General features: G+C 46.8%; 2 protein-coding genes across 2 annotated transcripts in view; both read right to left on the reverse strand.

Moving 5' to 3' along the window:
* LOC138657431 (zinc finger protein 300-like) overlaps positions 1-19,557 on the reverse strand; it is a 68,008-nt gene that overhangs the window by 18,491 nt on the left and 29,960 nt on the right. The window lies entirely within an intron of this gene.
* LOC138674417 (uncharacterized) lies at positions 115-16,419 on the reverse strand. Its single transcript, XM_069762266.1, has 6 exons — positions 13,615-16,419; positions 13,458-13,536; positions 13,255-13,352; positions 13,016-13,133; positions 1,776-1,947; positions 115-199 (listed from the first exon to the last, which is right to left on the reverse strand). Exons 1-6 carry the CDS (start codon positions 13,735-13,737, stop codon positions 115-117), a joined length of 675 nt encoding a protein of 224 aa, XP_069618367.1. The 5' UTR covers positions 13,738-16,419.

Below are 19,557 nucleotides of genomic sequence, written 5' to 3' on the forward strand. Positions count from 1 at the left end.
CTATGTGTGAGATGTTCTGTGTTTTGTACACTGGAAGGTGGCATTCTTGTTTTTGTCAGTCCAGTGTTAGGTCTAGAAACTCTTGAATTCTGCTGGGTTCCAATCTTGTTTTTTTTAAAGTTTAGGAGCCATCCTAGATTTTCCAGGGTTCTCATCACTCTGTCTCTTTGAACTCTGCAGTTCTGGGCTGAGTCGCTCACTATTAGCAGATCATATAAGTATGGAATGATTAGAATGTCTTGTTCCCTCAGATGGGCCATTATTTCTGCTACTAATTATGTAAACACCTGGGGGGCTATTGATATTCCAAATGGAAGACCTCTGTATTGGAATTCTTCCACCTCCCCATTTTAAGAAGACTGCCAGCCTGAGGAATTTCCAATATTCCATGTGGACAGGTACGTGATAATACGCATCTCTGAGGTCTAATACCCTCATAAAGCATCCTGGAAACAGTATCTTGATGGTGGATCTTATTGATTCCATCTTGAATTTTAGGTTTCGGACATAGTTGTTCAATTTCCGTAGGTTTATTATTGTCCGATATGTACCGTCTAGTTTTGATACCAAGGATAGCGGGGAATAAAATCCTTTCCCCATTTCGTGAGGTGGAACACGCTGTAGAACCGCTTTCTTTACTAAATTTAAGACCTCGTTTTCTAATGCTCTTTGTTCCTTTGCTGAAGACCTTAGGGGAGTTATGACTTAGTTTTGAGGGGGAAAGGAGGAGAAATCTATCTTCAACCCCGATCCGATCAGACCTAGGATCCAAGGGCTGTTTGATATTTTTTCCCAGGCTGGGAGGAAAAAAGTTAATCTTCCCCCCCCCAACCTGGGAAGACAGTCACTTGGGGGATTTTTTTTATCTCAGGAGGGGTTGCCGAAGAGAAATCCCCTGTCCTTCCGTCCTTCCTCCCATCTAATTTTTTCCTGTGTGGGTTTTGTACAGAAGATTATTCCAAAAGGGTCGTTGGAATTATGCTGGACCTAGGTTCGGGAATCCTTTCTTTTTATCTCCTGCTTTTTGGAGTATATCATCCAAAGTTTCACCAAACAAATATTTACCCTCAAAGGTAATTGAGCATAGTTTAAGCTTGATTTGAAGGTCTCCAGGCCAGCTTTTGAGAAATAGGGGTCGCCTGGCCGTGTCTGAAAGTGCTGCCGATTTTGATGTTAAACGGACTGAATCTGCCGATGAGTCCGCTAGGAATGCTGCTGCCCGTTATCATGGGTAGGGATTCCAGGATTTTGTTCCTTGGTGTCCCTCAGTTGTTTCTCCAGTTGATCCACCCATACCATGAGATCTGGAGGTACATGTTGCAGTTATAGCCGGCGTAAGATTTCCCCCCGCTGATCTGCTGCTCTGCGTGGAGCGGTTACTGGAACAGCTACTCCGCTGGGCCATCCTGCTGTTTATGATGGCGCCTCTGTTGTTGCTGCTTAAGCTGGTGGTGCTGCTGCTGCTCTTGGAGCTGCTCGTCACTGCCTTCCATGTTCATGGAGACCGCATGCGGCAAAAGCTGTCTGCATCGGTCTCCTTTTAAAATTTGCCGCCCTGCAGCGTCACCTCCGGTCCTGCCCCCCTCCTCCTGCGCTCATTGGGAAAGAGTGGAGCGCTACTGCGCATGCGCCCACCCCAGAAGTCGCGCTCTACTTCCGGGGCGGTGGCCATCTTGGCGCACCTACTGTGCACGCTGTCGGCGCGTGTACTCCTAGGGAATCCAGGTGCCCCATACTCCATTCTGGAGGGGTGACAGCGCTCCCCCCCCACTCACCCTGAAGGACCCATCAGTCCCAGCGGTGGCGGCCTCAAGTACTGGATCAGCCGCGGCAGGAGCCTCCTCGCTGCCGCATCCCGACTGGCCGGCCCTGGTCCTTTATCTTCGTCTGGTAGACATATTCGTGAAGGTTCCGCAATGAAGGTTTCCGTCAGGGACAGGAAACCAACTGATGCGAGGGAGAGGTACGGCCCTTTTATCTGTAGGTTTCCTGTCCCTGAAGGGCGGATCCCCTCTCTCCGTGGTGCGGTCATGGGAGACTGAGAAACAGCTATTCATGAATTTCTTGGAGGAGGCGTTTATACCGTTCCGCGTTTGGTAAAATTGATAAAGCAGTTTTATTCTTCGGGTCAGTACGATTACAGCGATACCTCATTTATATCATTTTTTTATGTTTTGGCACTTTTATACGATAATTATTTTTTTGTATAAAATAGCTTTTATTTTGGCATTGCTTTATTCTGAGGACTATAACTTTTTTATTTTTTTGGTTATGATGCTATATGGCGGCTCGTTTTTTGCGGGACAAGATGACGTTTATATCCGTCTTTTTGATCGCGTGTTATTCCACTTTTTGTTCGGCGGTATGATAATAAAGCGTTTTTTGGCTCGTTTTTTTTTTTCTTACGGTGTTCACTAAAGGGGTTAACTAGTGGGACAGTTTTATAGGTTGGGTCGTTACGGACGCGGCGATACTAAATATGTGTACTTTTATTGTTTGTTTTTTGGGGTTTTTTTTAGATAAAGAAATGTATTTATGGGAATAATATTTTTTTTTTTCTTCTTTATTTAGGAATTTTTTTTTTTTTTTTTTTACACGTGTGGAAATTTTTTTTTTTTTACTCTTTCACTTTGTCCCGGGGGGGACATCACAGATCGCCGATCTGACAGTGTGCACAGCACCCTGTCAGATCGGTGATCTGACAAACAGCCGTGCAGGATTAGAGCTGCAGCTGCAGCCTGCTCCTGACCCGGAAGTACTCCCTGCAGGACCCGGATGCAGCCCCGCGGCCATTTTGGGTCCGGGGACTGCAGGGAGAAGACGCTCGGTACAAGGTGAGAAGATCACCTTGTACCGATCGTCTCAGGGAAGCCCGCAGGGAGCCCCCTCCCTGCGCGATGCTTCCCTCTACCGCCGGTACACTGAGATCATCTTTGATTGTGGTGTGCCGGGGGTTAATGTGCCGGGAGCGGTCCGTGACCGTTCCTGGCACATAGTGCCGGATGTCAGCTGCGATAGGCAGCTGACACCTGGCCGATCGGCCGCGCTCGCCCCGTGAGCGCGGCCGATCGCTATGACGTACTATCCCGTCGGTGGGAATTAAGGCCCACCCCACCTCGACGGGATAGTACGTCATATGGGATTAAGGGGTTAAACATTTCAAAAATTCCTGTGAAGCACCTGAAGGGTTGATAAACTTCTTGAATGTGGTTTTGAGCACCTTGAGGGGTGTAGTTTTTAGAATGCTGTCACACTTGGGTATTGTCTACCATATAGACCCCTCAGAGTGACTTCAAATGTGATGTGGCCCCTAAAAAAAATGGTGTTGTGAAAATGAGAAATTGCTGGTCAACTTTTAACCATTATAACTTCCTAACAAAAAAAATGTTGGTTCCAAAATTGCGCTGATGTAAAGTAGACATGTGGGAAATGTTACTTATTAAGTATTTTGTGTGACATAACTCTGATTTAAGGGTATTAAAATTCAAAGATGGAAAATTGTGAAATTTTCAAAATTTTCATCAATTTTCAGTTTTTTCACAAATAAATGCAGGTAATATCAAAGATATTTGACCAATAACATGAAGTACAATATGTCACGAGAAAACAATGTCAGAATCACCGGGATCCGTTGAAGCGTTCCAGAGTTATAACCTCATAAAGGGACAGTGGTCAGAATTGTAAAAATTGGCCCGGTCATTAACATGCAAACCACCCTTGGGGGTAAAGGGGTTAAATACTATGTAACTATAACATTAGCACAATGACAGGTAAAGTGAGGAACACTTATAAACTGGTGACATTGGCACAATCAGGGGTGGAGATTAGCCAACAAATAGTTCTCAGAGGGACCCCGCCATCAGGATTTACCCCTCAATATACCACCAGTGCCATTTCACTCTCTCAAGCTTCCTATCTTGCTCTTAGTGTAGAAAAGTGTCCATGCAATTAAAAATGGAGTTTTAATATTTCATTACTGTATGCAAATGAGATTGACTAGTCACAAAGGTGACCGTACATCCGCGAGTAGCCGAGCTCCAGCCACCGTAATCATGTCCTCAGTATGCCGAAGAGCAGGAAAGGAAACCTTAGAAGACTGCAATAGCTCTGAAGGAACATTAACTCCTTAGGACCAAGCCACATTGTAAGTTACTTATGTTAATGACCGAGCCGCATTCTGACCAGCGTCACTTTATGTGATAACTCTGGAGCTTCCACACATCCCACTGATCCCGAGATTGTTTTCTGTGACATATTGTACTTCATGTTTGTGGTAAATTGTGGTCGTTATTATTTGCGTTTATTTATGAAAATATCAAAAATTTGACAACAAAAATTAAGAGTATTTCGGAGTTTACAAATTTTTATCCCCTTAAACCATATAGTTCAATAACCAAAAATAGTTCATAAATAACATTTCCCACATGTCTACTTTACATCAGAATCGTTTTTGAAACATCATTTTTTTGTTAGGAAGTTATAAGGGTTAAAAGTTTATGAGCAATTTCTCTTTTTTTCCAACAAAATTTATAAAACCTTATTAATTTAGAGACCACCTCACATTTGGAGTGACTTTGAGGGGCCTATGTGACAGAAAATACCAAAAGTGACACCATTCGAAAAACTGCACCCCTCAAGGTGCTCAAAACCACATTCAAGAAGTTTATTACCCTTCCGGTTCTTCACAGGAATTAATGAAATGTGGAAGGAAAAAAAGAAACATTTTAATTTTTCCACCACAAAAAAATGTTGCTTTAGCTCCAAACTTTTAATTTTCACAAAAGTAATAGCAGAAAATGCACCATACAATTTGTTGTACAATTTCTCCTAAGTACGCCGTTACCCCATATGTGGGGGGAAACTACTGTATGGGCGCATGGCGGGGCTCGTAAAGGAAGGAGAACCATTTGACTTTTGCAGTGCAATTTAAAAACTAGACCCCTCAAGGAATATATCTAGAGATATGGTTTCACAAAATGTTATACATTGAAGTGTGGAGAAAAAGTTACATTTTTACCATTATATTGTTGTTTAAGCCCCAGATTTTACATTTTCACAAGGGGAAATCGGTAGAAATGACCACATTTGTTACACAATTTCTGCTGAACGTGGAAGTATCCCATATGATGCTGTGCAGTACTGCGTAGCTACACGGTGAGACTTGGGAGGAAAGAAGTGTCTCCTGGAGGGCAGATTTTCCTAGAATAGTTTGCGGATTCCATATACAGAACCCATAAGTGCTAGAAGAGCAGAATTCCCCTCAAGTAACCCCATTTTTGAAATTTCACCCCTCTGAGAATTTATCCACAGGTTCAGTGATGTAATTGACTCCATGGGTGTTCTCCACAAACAAGCAGCAGTGGATGTTGCTAAGTGAAAATGCAAATATGCCAATGTAGTGCCCAGTATGTTGTAGTGCCCAGTACATTATGCCCAGTACACTGTAGTGCCCAGCACATTGTAGCACCCAGTAGATTGTAGTGCCCAGTACATTATGCCCAGTACACTGTAGTGTCCAGTACATTGTAGCACCCAGTACATTGTAGTGCCCAGTACATAATCGGGCCCAGTACATTATAGAGTGCAGGATATTGTAGTGCCTATATATTAAAGTGCTTAGTGCGTTGAAGTGCTCGTACATCACAGTGCCTAGTTCATTATAGAGTCCAATACATTGCAGTACACATATAATGCAGTGCCAGTCATTGGAGTGCTCATATAAATTAGTGCCCATACCTTGTAGTATCCAGTACATTGTAGTGCCCATATATTGTAATGCCCAGTGCGTTATGCCCAGTAGACTGCAGTGCCCAGTACATTGTAGTGCCCAGTACATTGTAGCACCCAAGACATTGTAGTGCCTGTACCTTGTAGCGCCTGTACATTATGCCCAGCTTGCGCTTCTGGAGATGCCCACCCTGTAAATTAAGCGGTCTCTACTTGCTACAGAATTGCCAAATATATAAATGCTAACTTCGGTTTAAGCACAATATGGGGCCCAGGAGGAAGGGGTATTTGGATTCGGGAGTGAATTGAGATGAAGCTTTTATTGGGAACATTTTAAAAACCATTTTGATTGACATTTATCCTGCGCTCTACACTGAGCACTTACATCGGGGTTTCCCTCTAAATATACAAAATACGTGATCCAGACGAAACCTCGAGGGATCCAATCACTAATGAAGCAGCACAGTCACTGTCTAGCCTTTGTTCAGCATTGTCCGTCTCTTCAAAGATGCACAAAACTGTGGCCAACATCACTTTCATGCACGCTTGACACCGCCGGATCACCAGCTCTATGGCGTCCACAGTGTCTCTATCTGCCTTATTATAGGGAATCTTCCATCAGAGGTTCCGTCCGAATCACAAGCTCAGTCATTTATATGGGAGCACGGGACTTGTAGAAGAAAAATATGGACGGAAAGTATGGAAGGAATATTAACAAAGGTAAAGGAAAACTAAATCTGTGCTTCCTAAATCATTAAGGAGAGGTGTGAAGGCGGATCCATTATTCATTATTGCACCGCCGGACTCTACAGGAGCAGCCGCGCCATCACCGGACACTTCTGCTGTGATGTGGACAGCGGATAAAGCTTCACTGCACCGGAGACTCCACACGATATCACACACCGGTCATCATCATCACACGCCGGTCGTCATCATCACACGTCGGTCATCATCATCACACGTCGGTCATCATCATCACACGCTGCTCATCATCAGACGTTGCTCATCATCCTCATTGCATGCCGTTCATCATCCTCATTGCATGCCGTTCATCATCATCACATGCAGGTCATCATACTCACATGTCGGACATCATCATCACATAGTTACATAGTTATTAAGGTTGAAGGAAGACTATATGTCCATCTAGTTCAACCCATAACCTAACCTAACATGCCCTAACATGTTGATCCAGAGGAAGGCAAAAAAAAACCATGTGGCAAAGAGTAAGCTCCACATTGGGGAAAAAAATTCCTTCCCGACTCCACATACGGCAATCAGACTAGTTCCCTGGATCAACGCCTTATCAAGGAATCTAGCGTATATACCCTGTAACATTATACTTTTCCAGAAAGGTATCCAGTCCCCTCTTAAATTTAAGTAATGAATCACTCATTACAACATCATACGGCAGAGAGTTCCATAGTCTCACTGCTCTTACAGTAAAGAATCCGCGTCTGTTATTATGCTTAAACCTTCTTTCCTCCAGACGTAGAGGATGCCCCCTTGTCCCTGTGTCAGGTCTATGATTAAAAAGATCATCAGAAAGGTCTTTGTACTGTCCCCTCATATATTTATACATTAACATAAGATCACCCCTTAGTCTTCGTTTTTCCAAACTAAATAGCCCCAAGTGTAACAACCTATCTTGGTCTTGCAGACCCCCCAGTCCTCTAATAACCTTGGTCGCTCTTCTCTGCACCCGCTCTAGTTCAGCTATGTCTTTCTTATACACCGGAGACCAGAACTGTGCACAGTATTCTAAGTGTGGTCGAACTAGTGACTTGTATAGAGGTAAAATTATGTTCTCCTCATGAGCATCTATGCCTCTTTTAATGCATCCCATTATTTTATTTGCCTTTGTAGCAGCTGCCTGACACTGGCCACTGAATATGAGTTTGTCATCCACCCATACACCCAGGTCGTTTTCATTGACAGTTTTGCCCAGAGTTTTAGAATTAAGCACATAATTATACATCTTATTACTTCTACCCAAGTGCATGACCTTACATTTATCCCCATTAAAGCTCATTTGCCATTTACCAGCCCAAGCTTCTAGTTTACATAAATCATCCTGTGATATTAAATTGTCCTCCTCTGTATTGATTACCCTGCAGAGTTTAGTGTCATCTGCAAATATTGAAATTCTGCTCTGAATGCCTCCTACAAGGTCATTAATAAATATGTTAAAAAGAAGAGGGCCCAATACTGACCCCTGTGGTACCCCACTGCTAACCGCGACCCAGTCCGAGTGTGCTCCATTAACCCCTTCATGACCCAGCCTATTTTGACCTTAAAGACCTTGCCGTTTTTTGCAATTCTGACCAGTGTCCCTTTATGAGGTAATAACTCAGGAACGCTTCAACGGATCCTAGCGGTTCTGAGATTGTTTTTTCGTGACATATTGGGCTTCATGTTAGTGGTAAATTTAGGTCAATAAATTCTGCGTTTATTTGTGATAAAAACGGAAATTTGGCGAAAATTTTGAAAATTTCGCAATTTTCACATTTTGAATTTTTATTCTGTTAAACCAGAGAGATATATGACACAAAATAGTTAATAAATAAAATTTCCCACATGTTTACTTTACATCAGCACAATTTTGGAAACAAAATTTTTTTTTGTTAGGAAGTTATAAGGGTTAAAATTTGACCAGCGATTTGTCATTTTTACAACGAAATTTACAAAACCATTTTTTTAGGGACCACCTCACATTTGAAGTCAGTTTGAGGGGTCTATATGGCTGAAAATACCCAAAAGTGACACCATTCTAAAAACTGCACCCCTCAAGGTACTCAAAACCACATTCAAGAAGTTTATTAACCCTTCAGGTGCTTCACAGCAGCAGAAGCAACATGGAAGGAAAAAATGAACATTTAACTTTTTAGTCACAAAAATTATCTTTTAGTAACATTTTTTTTATTTTCCCAATGGTAAAAGGAGAAACTGAACCACGAAAATTGTTGTCCAATTTGTCCTGAGTACGCTGATACCTCATATGTTGGGGTAAACCACTGTTTGGGCGCACGGCAGGGCTTGGAAGGGAAGGAGCGCCATTTGACTTTTTGAATCAAAAATTGGCTCCACTCTTTAGCGGACACCATGTCACGTTTGGAGAGCCCCCGTGTGCCTAAAAATTGGAGCTCCCCCACAAGTGACCCCATTTTGGAAACTAGACGCCCCAAGGAACTTATCTAGATGCATAGTGAGCACTTTGAACCCCCAGGTGCTTCACAAATTGATCCGTAAAAATGAAAAAGTACTTTTTTTTCACACAAAAATTCTTTTAGCCTCAATTTTTTCATTTTCACATGGGCAACAGGATAAAATGGATCCTAAAATGTGTTGGGCAATTTCTCCCGAGTACGCCGATACCTCATATGTGGGGGTAAACCACTGTTTGGGCACACGGCAAGGCTCGGAAGGGAAGGCGCGCCATTTGACTTTTTGAATGGAAAATTAGCTCCAATTGTTAGCGGACACCATGTCGCATTTGGAGAGCCCCTGTGTGCCTATACAATGGAGCTCCCCCACAAGTGACCCCATTTTGGAAACTAGACCCCCCAAGGAACTTATCTAGATGCATATTGAGCACTTTAAACCCCCAGGTGCTTCACAGAAGTTTATAACGCAGAGCCATGAAAATAAAAAATAATTTTTCTTTCCTCAAAAATGATTTTTTAGCCTGGAATTTCCTATTTTGCCAAGGATAATAGGAGAAATTGGACCCCAAATATTGTTGTCCAGTTTGTCCTGAGTACGCTGATACCCCATATGTGGGGGTAAACCACTGTTTGGGCGCACGGCAGGGCTCGGAAGGGATGGCACGCCATTTGGCTTTTTAAATGGAAAATTAGCTCCAATCATTAGCCCCTGTGTGCCTAAACATTGGAGATCCCCCAGAAATGACACCATTTTGGAAACTAGACCCCCAAAGGAACTAATCTAGATGTGTGGTGAGGACTTTGAACCCCCAAGTGCTTCACAGAAGTTTATAACGCAGAGCCACGAAAATAAAAAAAAAAATTATTTTCTCAAAAATGATCTTTTAGCCTGCAATTTTTTATTTTCCCAAGGGTAACGGGAGAAATTTGACCCCAAAAGTTGTTGTCCAGTTTCTCCTGAGTACGCTGATACCCCATATGTGGGGGTAAACTACTGTTTGGGCACATGCCGGGGCTCGGAAGTGAAGTAGTGACATTTTGAAATGCAGACTTTGATGGAATGCTCTGCGGGCGTCACGTTGCGTTTGCAGAGCCCCTGATGTGGCTAAACAGTAGAAACCCCCCACAAGTGACCCCATTTTGGAAACTAGACCCCGAAAGGAACTTATCTAGATGTGTGGTGAGCACTTTGAACCCCCAAGTGCTTCACAGAAGTTTATAATGCAGAGCCGTGAAAATAATAAATACGTTTTCTTTCCTCAAAAATAATTATTTAGCCCAGAATTTTTTATTTTCCCAAGGGTTACAGGAGAAATTGGACCTCAAAAGTTGTTGTCCAGTTTCTCCTGAGTACGCTGATACCCCATGTGTGGGGGTAAACCACTGTTTGGGCACACGTCGGGGCTCAGAAGGGAAGTAGTGACTTTTGAAATGCAGACTTTGATGGAATGGTCTGCGGGCGTCACGTTGCGTTTGCAGAGCCCCTGGTGTGCCTAAACAGTAGAAACCCCCCACAAGTGACCCCATTTTAGAAACTAGACCCCCCAGGGAACTTATCTAGATATGTGGTGAGCACTTTGAACCCCCAAGTGCTTCACAGATGTTTACAACGCAGAGCCGTGAAAATAAAAAATCATTTTTCTTTCCTCAAAAATGATGTTTTAGCAAGCATTTCTTTATTTTCACAAGGGTAACAGGAGAAATTGGACCCCAGTAATTGTTGCGCAGTTTGTCCTGAGTATGCTGGTACCCCATATGTGGGGGTAAACCACTGTTTGGGCACACGTCGGGGCTCGGAAGGGAGGGAGCACCATTTGACTTTTTGAATACAAGATTGGCTGGAATCAATGGTGGCGCCATGTTGCGTTTGGAGACCCCCTGAAGTGCCTAAACAGTGGAAACCCCTCAATTCTACCTCCAACACACCCCTAACCCTTATCCCAACTGTAGCCGTAACCCTAATCACAACCCTAACCCCAACACACCCCTAACCCCAACACAGCCCTAACCCTAACCACAACCCTAATTCCAACCCAACCCTAACCCTAAGGCTATGTGCCAACGTTGCGGATTCGTATGAGATTTTTCAGCACCATTTTTTAAAAATCCGCGGGTAAAAGGCACTGCGTTTTACCTGCGGATTTACTGCGGATTTCCAGTGTTTTTTGTCCGGATTTCACCTGCGGATTCCTATTGAGGAACAGGTGTAAAACGCTGCGGAATCCGCACAAAGAATTGACATGCTGCGGAAAATACAACGCAGCGTTCCCGCGCGGTATTTTCCGCACCATGGGCACAGCGGATTTGGTTTTCCATATGTTTACATGGTACTGTAAACCTGATGGAACACTGCTGCGGATCCGCAGCCAAATCCGCACCGTGTGCACATAGCCTAATTCTAAAGGTATGTGCACACGCTGCGGAAAACACTGCGGATCCGCAGCAGTTTCCCATGAGTTTACAGTTCAATGCAAACCTATGGGAAACAAAAATCGCTGTACACATGCTGCGGAAAAACTGCACGGAAACGCAGCGGTTTACATTCCGCAGCATGTCACTTCTTTCTGCGGATTCCGCAGCGGTTTTACAACTGCTCAAATAGAAAATCGCTGTTGTAAAACCGCAGTGAAATGCGCAGAAAAACCGCGGTAAATCCGCCATAAATCCGCAGCGGTTTAGCACTGCGGATTTATCAAATCCGCAGCGGAAAAATCCGCAGAGGACCAGAATACGTGTGCACATACCAAAACCCTAACCCTAGCCCTAACCCTACCCCTAGCCCTACTCCTAACCCTACCTCTAACCCTAGTTCTTACCCCAACCTTAGTGGAAAAAAACAAAATTATTTTTTTTATTGTCCCTACCTATGGGGGTGACAAAGGGGGGGGGGATGTCATTTACTTTTTTTTTTTATTTTGATCACTGAGATAGATTATATCTCAGTGATCAAAATTCACTCTGGAACGAATCTGCCAGCCGGCAGATTCGGCGGGCGCACTGCACATGCGCCCGCCATTTTGGAAGATGGCGGCGCCCAGGAAAGAAGACGGACGGTCCCCGGGAGGCCAGGTAAGTATAAGGGGGGGAGATCAGGGCACGGGGGGGGGGGGCGTCGGAGCACGGGGGGGGGATCGGAACACGGGGGGGTGGATTGGAGCACGGAGTGGGGGATCGCTGTGCGGGCGGGTGGATCGGAGCACGGGGGGGGGGGAATCGCTGTGCGGGGGGGGATCGCTGTGCGGGGGGGGGGATCGGAGTGCGGGGGGGTTTGTTTGGAGCACGGGGAGGGTGATTGGAGCACGGGGGGAGTGGGCAGGAGGACGGGGGAGCGGAGCACAGGACCGAGGGGAGCGGACAACAGATCGGGGGGCTGGGGGGGCGATCGGAGGAGTGGGGTGGGTGCACATTAGTGTGTCCAGCCATGGCCGATGATATTGCAGCATCGGCCATGGCTGGATTGTAATATTTCACCATTTTTTTAGGTGAAATATTACAAATCGCTCTGATTGGCAGTTTCACTTTCAACAGCCAATCAGAGCGATCGTAGCCACGAGGGGGTGAAGCCACCCCCCCCTGGGCTAAACTACCACTCCCCCTGTCCCTGCAGGCCGGGTGAAATGGGAGTTAACCCTTTCACCCGATCTGCAGGGACGCGATCTTTCCATGACGCATATGCTGCGTCAAAGGTCGGGAAGGGGTTAATAACCACCCTTTGTTTTCTATCCCTGAGCCAGCTCTCAACCCACTTACACATATTTTCCCCTATCCCCATTATTCTCATTTTATGTATCAACCTTTTGTGTGGCACCGTATCAAAAGCTTTTGAAAAGTCCATATACACTACATCTACTGGGTTCCTTTGGTCCAGTCCGGAACTTACACGTCAGTCATTGTCATCATCATCACGCGCTGGACATCATCACATGCCGGATATCATTATCACACGTCGGTCATATTCATCATATGCCGGTCGTCATTATCACATGCTGGAAATGATCATCACACGCCAGTCATTATTATTACACGCTGCTCATCATCAGCCGTTGCTCATCATCCTCATCGCATGCAGGTCATCCTCATCGCATGCAGGTCATCATCATCACACATCGGTCATTATTACACACCTGTGGAAACATCTCCCGGAATCTCCTCCTTCCCGTCACTCACACACGGCTGATCCCCCCTCGTCATCACTTCTTCTTCTGTCTCTTCCTTCACTTTATTCTTAGTCGGATCTTCCTCCTGATATATCAGATGTAACAATCAGCACAATACAAGAAACCACCAAAATCTGTGACCTCTATGACCTCGATCAGAAATGTCCCCCATATACAGATCCGGTACAGGGCTCAGCACCGTCTACCTGATGATCCTCCGGGATGTTGTGATTCTCCTCCGGACAGTCCTGGGGACACAGAGGACGGGGACATCTCTCTGGTGGATTTCTCCTCCTGGATCCATCTGTGGAGACACACAGTGATGGAATAGATTGTGTCATGTGATGATGAGATGATGGGAGTAGTAGTCGGTGACCACAGAACAGACATGACAGTCTCCCCTCCTCACCCTGCTGATCGGCCCATATTGCGATCGCCTCTTGTGCTCCATGTATAACCTCAACCTTAATATCAATCAGATCTTCACCCTAAAAAGAAAAATGTAAGATGAGCTCAGGTCCCATCACTTCATGGTCAGATGTTGTGGAGGCTTCAGTGTCATCTACCTGATGATCCTCCGGGATGTTGTGATTCTCCTCCGGACAGTCTTGGGGATACAGAGGACGGGGACATCTCTCTGGTGGATTTCTCCTCCTGGATCCATCTGTGGAGACACAGACTGAATACATGACCTGCCGTGTATCTGTCTATATATGAGACACGTTTCTCAGAACCGGTAATTCTAGGTTTATGTATCAGGGACCAAATTACATTGTTGTGGTCCTCACCACCGGTACCGAGGTCCCAGCACATTGTGGCCCCAAGTATGAAGTGATAATCAGCGAGGCCAAAGCCTAATGCTCTCTGCTCTGCACTCGGAGGATGAGGACCCTGAGGAGAGGGACAGAGAAGACCCTCGTCAGTCAGATGGAGGAGCCGCACTAAGAAACACAACTTCTCCAAGTTTCGTCTCCACCAGAGATGGAACCACAGAGGAGCTGGAGAAAGCTCCACATTTCTATCCAGCGGTTTCTTCCCTCCTAATTCACCGTTATGGAGATTGAGGGAAGGACGGTTACCATTTACCAGTGATTGCTTTCTGAGAGCTCATGATGTCACCATGAGGACACGGCCTCCATCCTGGACAGGATCCTCTGGGGTCACTAAGAGGAGAGAACCTGACGTCCTCCTATTAATAGACGAATTACTGCGTTTTTATTCTTTTTTAAAGAGAGACAAATCTCAGCATCTGCATCAATATAAAGAGTAAAACAGGCAGCAAGTGCGCGGGAGGACGGTGTTGTGTGGAGCCCCCGGTATACAACGGTTAGTGCCCATCAATGTGCAGAAAGGACAACTAGAGAGCAGACACCGGGGTCATGGGCGCTTACTGGTGAACACGGGGAGCCGAGGAGAGATTGTCTGGTCAGATTCCACAGAAAACCCCATAATACATATTGTACTGAACGAACAACCCTTTACGGGAGACTTACACTGATTATTATCACCATTGTGCGGCCCGATGTCCCTGCGGGGGAAACACCTGCGTCACCATCCCTCTTATATCGTTATAGTCAGACCCTTTGAAGAGGAAGAGCGGACCCCCTGACATTTTGCTGTAGTTTATCCCTTGAGGCTAGGACACCCCGTCCGTGCATTCTGACATCATGTGATAAAGCTTGTTAACCCCTTCCTGATATCTGGTGTTCATGCATAGAGGATGCCAGGTGCGCGTCTGTGGAGTGAGCTCAGATTCCTGCTCTTTCACCACTTCACCGCTGCTGACAGCGACATTTAAAGGGAACCTGTCATGTAAAATAATGGTAATAACCTGCAGACATGGGGTTAACCGGCAGGTTACTAACATATTGAACCTGTCCGGTGTCAGCAGTGAGAGGAAATTAACTTTAGTCCCACTCAGCAGCGTTCGGCTTCCAGTCATAAAGTTTCAGCTGAAGCAGCTACAGTCACCGCTCAGTGTATAGACAGCGGCGGCTGTTACCGCGGCCCCGGCACTGACTGACAGCCAGCTCAGCATTAGAGCCAGCACTGACTGACAGCCAGCTCAGCATTAGGGCCGGCACTGATTGACAGCCAGCTCAGCATTAGGGCCGGCACTGACTGACAGCCAGCTCAGTGTTAGAGCCGGCACTGACTGACAGCCAGCTCAGCATTAGAGTCGGCACTGACTGACAGCCAGCTCAGCATTAGGGCCGGCACTGACTGACAGCCAGCTCAGCATTAGGGCCGGCACTGATTGACAGCCAGCTCAGCATTAGGGCCGGCACTGACTGACAGCCAGCTCAGCATTAGAGTCGGCACTGACTGACAGCCAGCTCAGCATTAGAGTCGGCACTGACTGACAGCCAGCTCAGCATTAGAGCCGGAACTGACTGACAGCCAGCTCAGCATTAGAGCCGGCACTGACTGACAGCCAGCTCAGCTTTAGAGATGGATATGACCTCAGGGAAACGGCTGATATTATAATCCAGAAAATATATAAAACCACACACAAGATTGGTGTCACCATAACTGACCCAGAAAATCACAGCGAGGTCGTTCTTACCGCCCAATAAATGCCGAGGAAAAAAAAACAAAAAATAAATGTGGAAATTAATTTTTTTTATTAATTGTTTCACTGCATCAGGATTTTTTTCCTGTTTTTCAGCTCATTATACGGTAAAATGAAAAATCTATGATGCAAAAAAACACAAGATCTCAAACGTCTGTGGATGGAAAATAAGAATGTTACGTCTTATGGAAGAAGAGGAGGAAAAACTGCAAAAATGGAAATTTGCCCCATCAGGATGAGGCTGAAACATTGATATTGATTTCTGGGATTGCTGCGTCCTATAGGAGGCGCTAGAGACCCTTCTCTGTATCTGGGGAGAGGAAATTTGCATATCTTATTTCCCATGGGGCACAAGTGTCAGCCAAGACGGAGGAGCCGGACGCCGACCACGACCGATGATGAGATTCTGACGGACGGACGAGCGACAGCGGATTAGGGGGAAAATCACCTGTAAATTAACCCCGACTCTGCTGAGTAACAATCCACGACAGACTTAGGGAAAGAACTCACAGGAGAGAACGGACAGAAGGACGGGACATCTGCAGAGAAAATGTGACCGAGGCTCTAAGGAAGGAGAAAGATTCTGAAAGAAGCCGCCGAGGACGAAGACTCGAGACTGATGAAGACGAAACAACAGCGGAGAAACCGCGACTCACAGATCAGAAGGAAATAATCAGGAAATGAAAGCTGTTGTCACATGGAGAAAATGTAGAGAAAACCGGAGCAAATCTGGAAAAAACTCATCTATTATAGGACGACGCCGGAGAGACGTCATCACATCCACCGGAGCCAACAAGGAGCCTCTCACCTCGTGGTGTAAGAGGCCGGAGCTCTTCCATCATCACATCCTGGTACCGATCCTGGTGTCCTTCTAGATACTTCCACTCCTCCATGGAGAGATAGACAGCGACGTCCTGACACCTTATAGGAACCTGACAACAGCCACACCGTCATCACCCAGAATCCTCCAGTGCTGTATAATGTCCCAGCAGTCACCTCTCCGCTCATCACCCAGAATCCTCCAGTGCTGTATAATGTCCCAGCAGTCACCTCTCCGCTCATCACCCAGAATCCTCCAGTGCTGTATAATGTCCCAGCAGTCACCTCTCCGCCCATCACCCAGAATCCTCCAGTGCTGTATAATGTCCCAGCAGTCACCTCTCCGCCCATCACCCAGAATCCTCCAGTGCTGTACAATGTCCCAGCAGTCACCTCTCCGCTCACCACCCAGAATCCTCCAGTGCTGTATAATGTCCCAGCAGTCACCTCTCCGCCCATCACCCAGAATCCTCCAGTGCTGTATAATGTCCCAGCAGTCACCTCTCCGCTCATCACCCAGAATCCTCCAGTGCTGTATAATGTCCCAGCAGTCACCTCTCCGCTTATCACCCAGAATCCTCCAGTCCTGTATAATGTCCCAGCAGTCACCTCTCCGCTCATCACCCAGAATCCTCCAGTCCTGTATAATCTCCCAGCAGTCACCTCTCCGCTCATCACCCAGAATCCTCTAGTGCTGTATAATGTCCCAGCAGTCACCTCTCCGCTCATCACCCAGAATCCTCCAGTGCTGTATAATCTCCCAGCAGTCACCTCTCCGCTCATCACCCAGAATCCTCCAGTGCTGTATAATGTCCCAGCAGTCACCTCTCCGCTTATCACCCAGAATCCTCCAGTGCTGTATAATGTCCCATCAGTCACCTCTCCGCTCATCACCCAGAATCCTCCAGTGCTGTATAATGTCCCAGCAGTCACCTCTCCGCTCATCACCCAGAATCCTCCAGTCCTGTATAATCTCCCAGCAGTCACCTCTCCGCTCATCACCCAGAATCCTCCAGTGCTGTATAATGTCCTAGCAGTCACCTCTCCGCTCACCACCCAGAATCCTCCAGTCCTGTATAATCTCCCAGCAGTCACCTCTCCGCTCATCACCCAGAATCCTCCAGTGCTGTATAATGTCCCAGCAGTCACCTCTCCGCTCATCACCCAGAATCCTCCAGTGCTTTATAATGTCCCAGCAGTCACCTCTCCGCTCATCACCCAGAATCCTCCAGTGCTGTATAATGTCCCAGCAGTCACCTCTCCGCTCATCACCCAGAATCCTCCAGTGCTGTATAATGTCCCAGCAGTCACCTCTCCGCTCATCACCCAGAATCCTCCAGTGCTGTATAATGTCCCAGCAGTCACCTCTCCGCTCATCACCCAGAATCCTCCAGTGCTGTATAATCTCCCAGCAGTCACCTCTCCGCTCATCACCCAGAATCCTCCAGTCCTGTATAATCTCCCAGCAGTCACCTCTCCGCTCATCACCCAGAATCCTCCAGTGCTGTATAATGTCCCAGCAGTCACCTCTCCGCTCATCACCCAGAATCCTCCAGTGCTGTATAATGTCCCAGCAGTCACCTCTCCGCTCATCACCCAGAATCCTCCAGTCCTGTATAATGTCCCAGCAGTCACCTCTCCGCTCATCACCCAGAATCCTCCAGTCCTGTATAATCTCCCAGCAGTCACCTCTCCGCTCATCACCCAGAATCCTCCAGTGCTGTATAATGTCCCAGCAGTCACCTCTCCGCTCATCACCCAGAATCCTCCAGTGCTGTATAATGTCCCAGCAGTCACCTCTCCGCTCATCACCCAGAATCCTCCAGTGCTGTATAATGTCCCAGCAGTCTCCTCTCCGCTCATCACCCAGAATCCTCCAGTGCTGTATAATGTCCCAGCAGTCACCTCTCCGCTCATCACCCAGAATCCTCCAGTGCTGTATAATGTCCCAGCAGTCACCTCTCCGCTCATCACCCAGAATCCTCCAGTCCTGTAAAATGTCCCAGCAGTCACCTCTCCGCTCATCACCCAGAATCCTCCAGTCCTGTATAATCTCCCAGCAGTCACCTCTCCGCTCATCACCCAGAATCCTCCAGTGCTGTATAATGTCCCAGCAGTCACCTCTCCACTCATCACCCAGAATCCTCCAGTCCTGTATAATGTCCCAGCAGTCACCTCTCCGCTCATCACCCAGAATCCTCCAGTGCTGTCCTGTATAATCTCCCAGCAGTCACCTCTCCGCTCATCACCCAGAATCCTCCAGTGCTGTATAATGTCCCAGCAGTCACCTCTCCGCTCATCACCCAGAATCCTCCAGTGCTGTATAATGTCCCAGCAGTCACCTCTCCGCTCATCACCCAGAATCCTCCAGTCCTGTATAATGTCCCAGCAGTCACCTCTCCGCTCATCACCCAGAATCCTCCAGTCCTGTATAATCTCCCAGCAGTCACCTCTCCGCTCATCACCCAGAATCCTCCAGTCCTGTATAATCTCCCAGCAGTCACCTCTCCGCTCATCACCCAGAATCCTCCAGTGCTGTATAATGTCCCAGCAGTCACCTCTCCGCTCATCACCCAGAATCCTCCAGTCCTGTATAATCTCCCAGCAGTCACCTCTCCGCTCATCACCCAGAATCCTCCAGTCCTGTATAATCTCCCAGCAGTCACCTCTCCGCTCATCACCCAGAATCCTCCAGTGCTGTATAATGTCCCAGCAGTCACCTTTCCGCTCATCACCCAGAATCCTCCAGTGCTGTATAATGTCCCAGCAGTCAACTCTCCGCTCATCACCCAGAATCCTCCAGTGCTGTATAATCTCCCAGCAGTCACCTCTCCGCTCATCACCCAGAATCCTCCAGTCCTGTATAATGTCCCAGCAGTCAACTCTCCGCTCATCACCCAGAATCCTCCAGTGCTGTATAATCTCCCAGCAGTCACCTCTCCGCTCATCACCCAGAATCCTCCAGTGCTGTATAATGTCCCAGCAGTCACCTCTCCGCTCATCACCCAGAATCCTCCAGTGCTGTATAATCTCCCAGCAGTCACCTCTCCGCTCATCACCCAGAATCCTCCAGTGCTGTATAATCTCCCAGCAGTCACCTCTCCGCTCATCACCCAGA

The sequence above is a fragment of the Ranitomeya imitator genome, chromosome 1 (assembly GCF_032444005.1).
Source record: "Ranitomeya imitator isolate aRanImi1 chromosome 1, aRanImi1.pri, whole genome shotgun sequence".
Classification (NCBI taxonomy): Eukaryota; Metazoa; Chordata; class Amphibia; order Anura; family Dendrobatidae; genus Ranitomeya; species Ranitomeya imitator.

What these genes read in the sequence shown, in the direction of transcription:
- LOC138674417 (XM_069762266.1), bottom strand. Translation starts at nt 13,737, where the DNA reads ATGTATTCAGTCTGTGTCTCCACAGATGGATCCAGGAGGAGAAATCCA. An exon ending in ACATCCCGGAGGATCATCAG is followed by an intron (nt 13,537 to 13,614) that starts GTAGATGACACT and finishes TTTTCTTTTTAG; the next exon opens with GGTGAAGATCTGATTGATAT. An exon ending in AATATGGGCCGATCAGCAGG is followed by an intron (nt 13,353 to 13,457) that starts GTGAGGAGGGGA and finishes GTGTCTCCACAG; the next exon opens with ATGGATCCAGGAGGAGAAAT.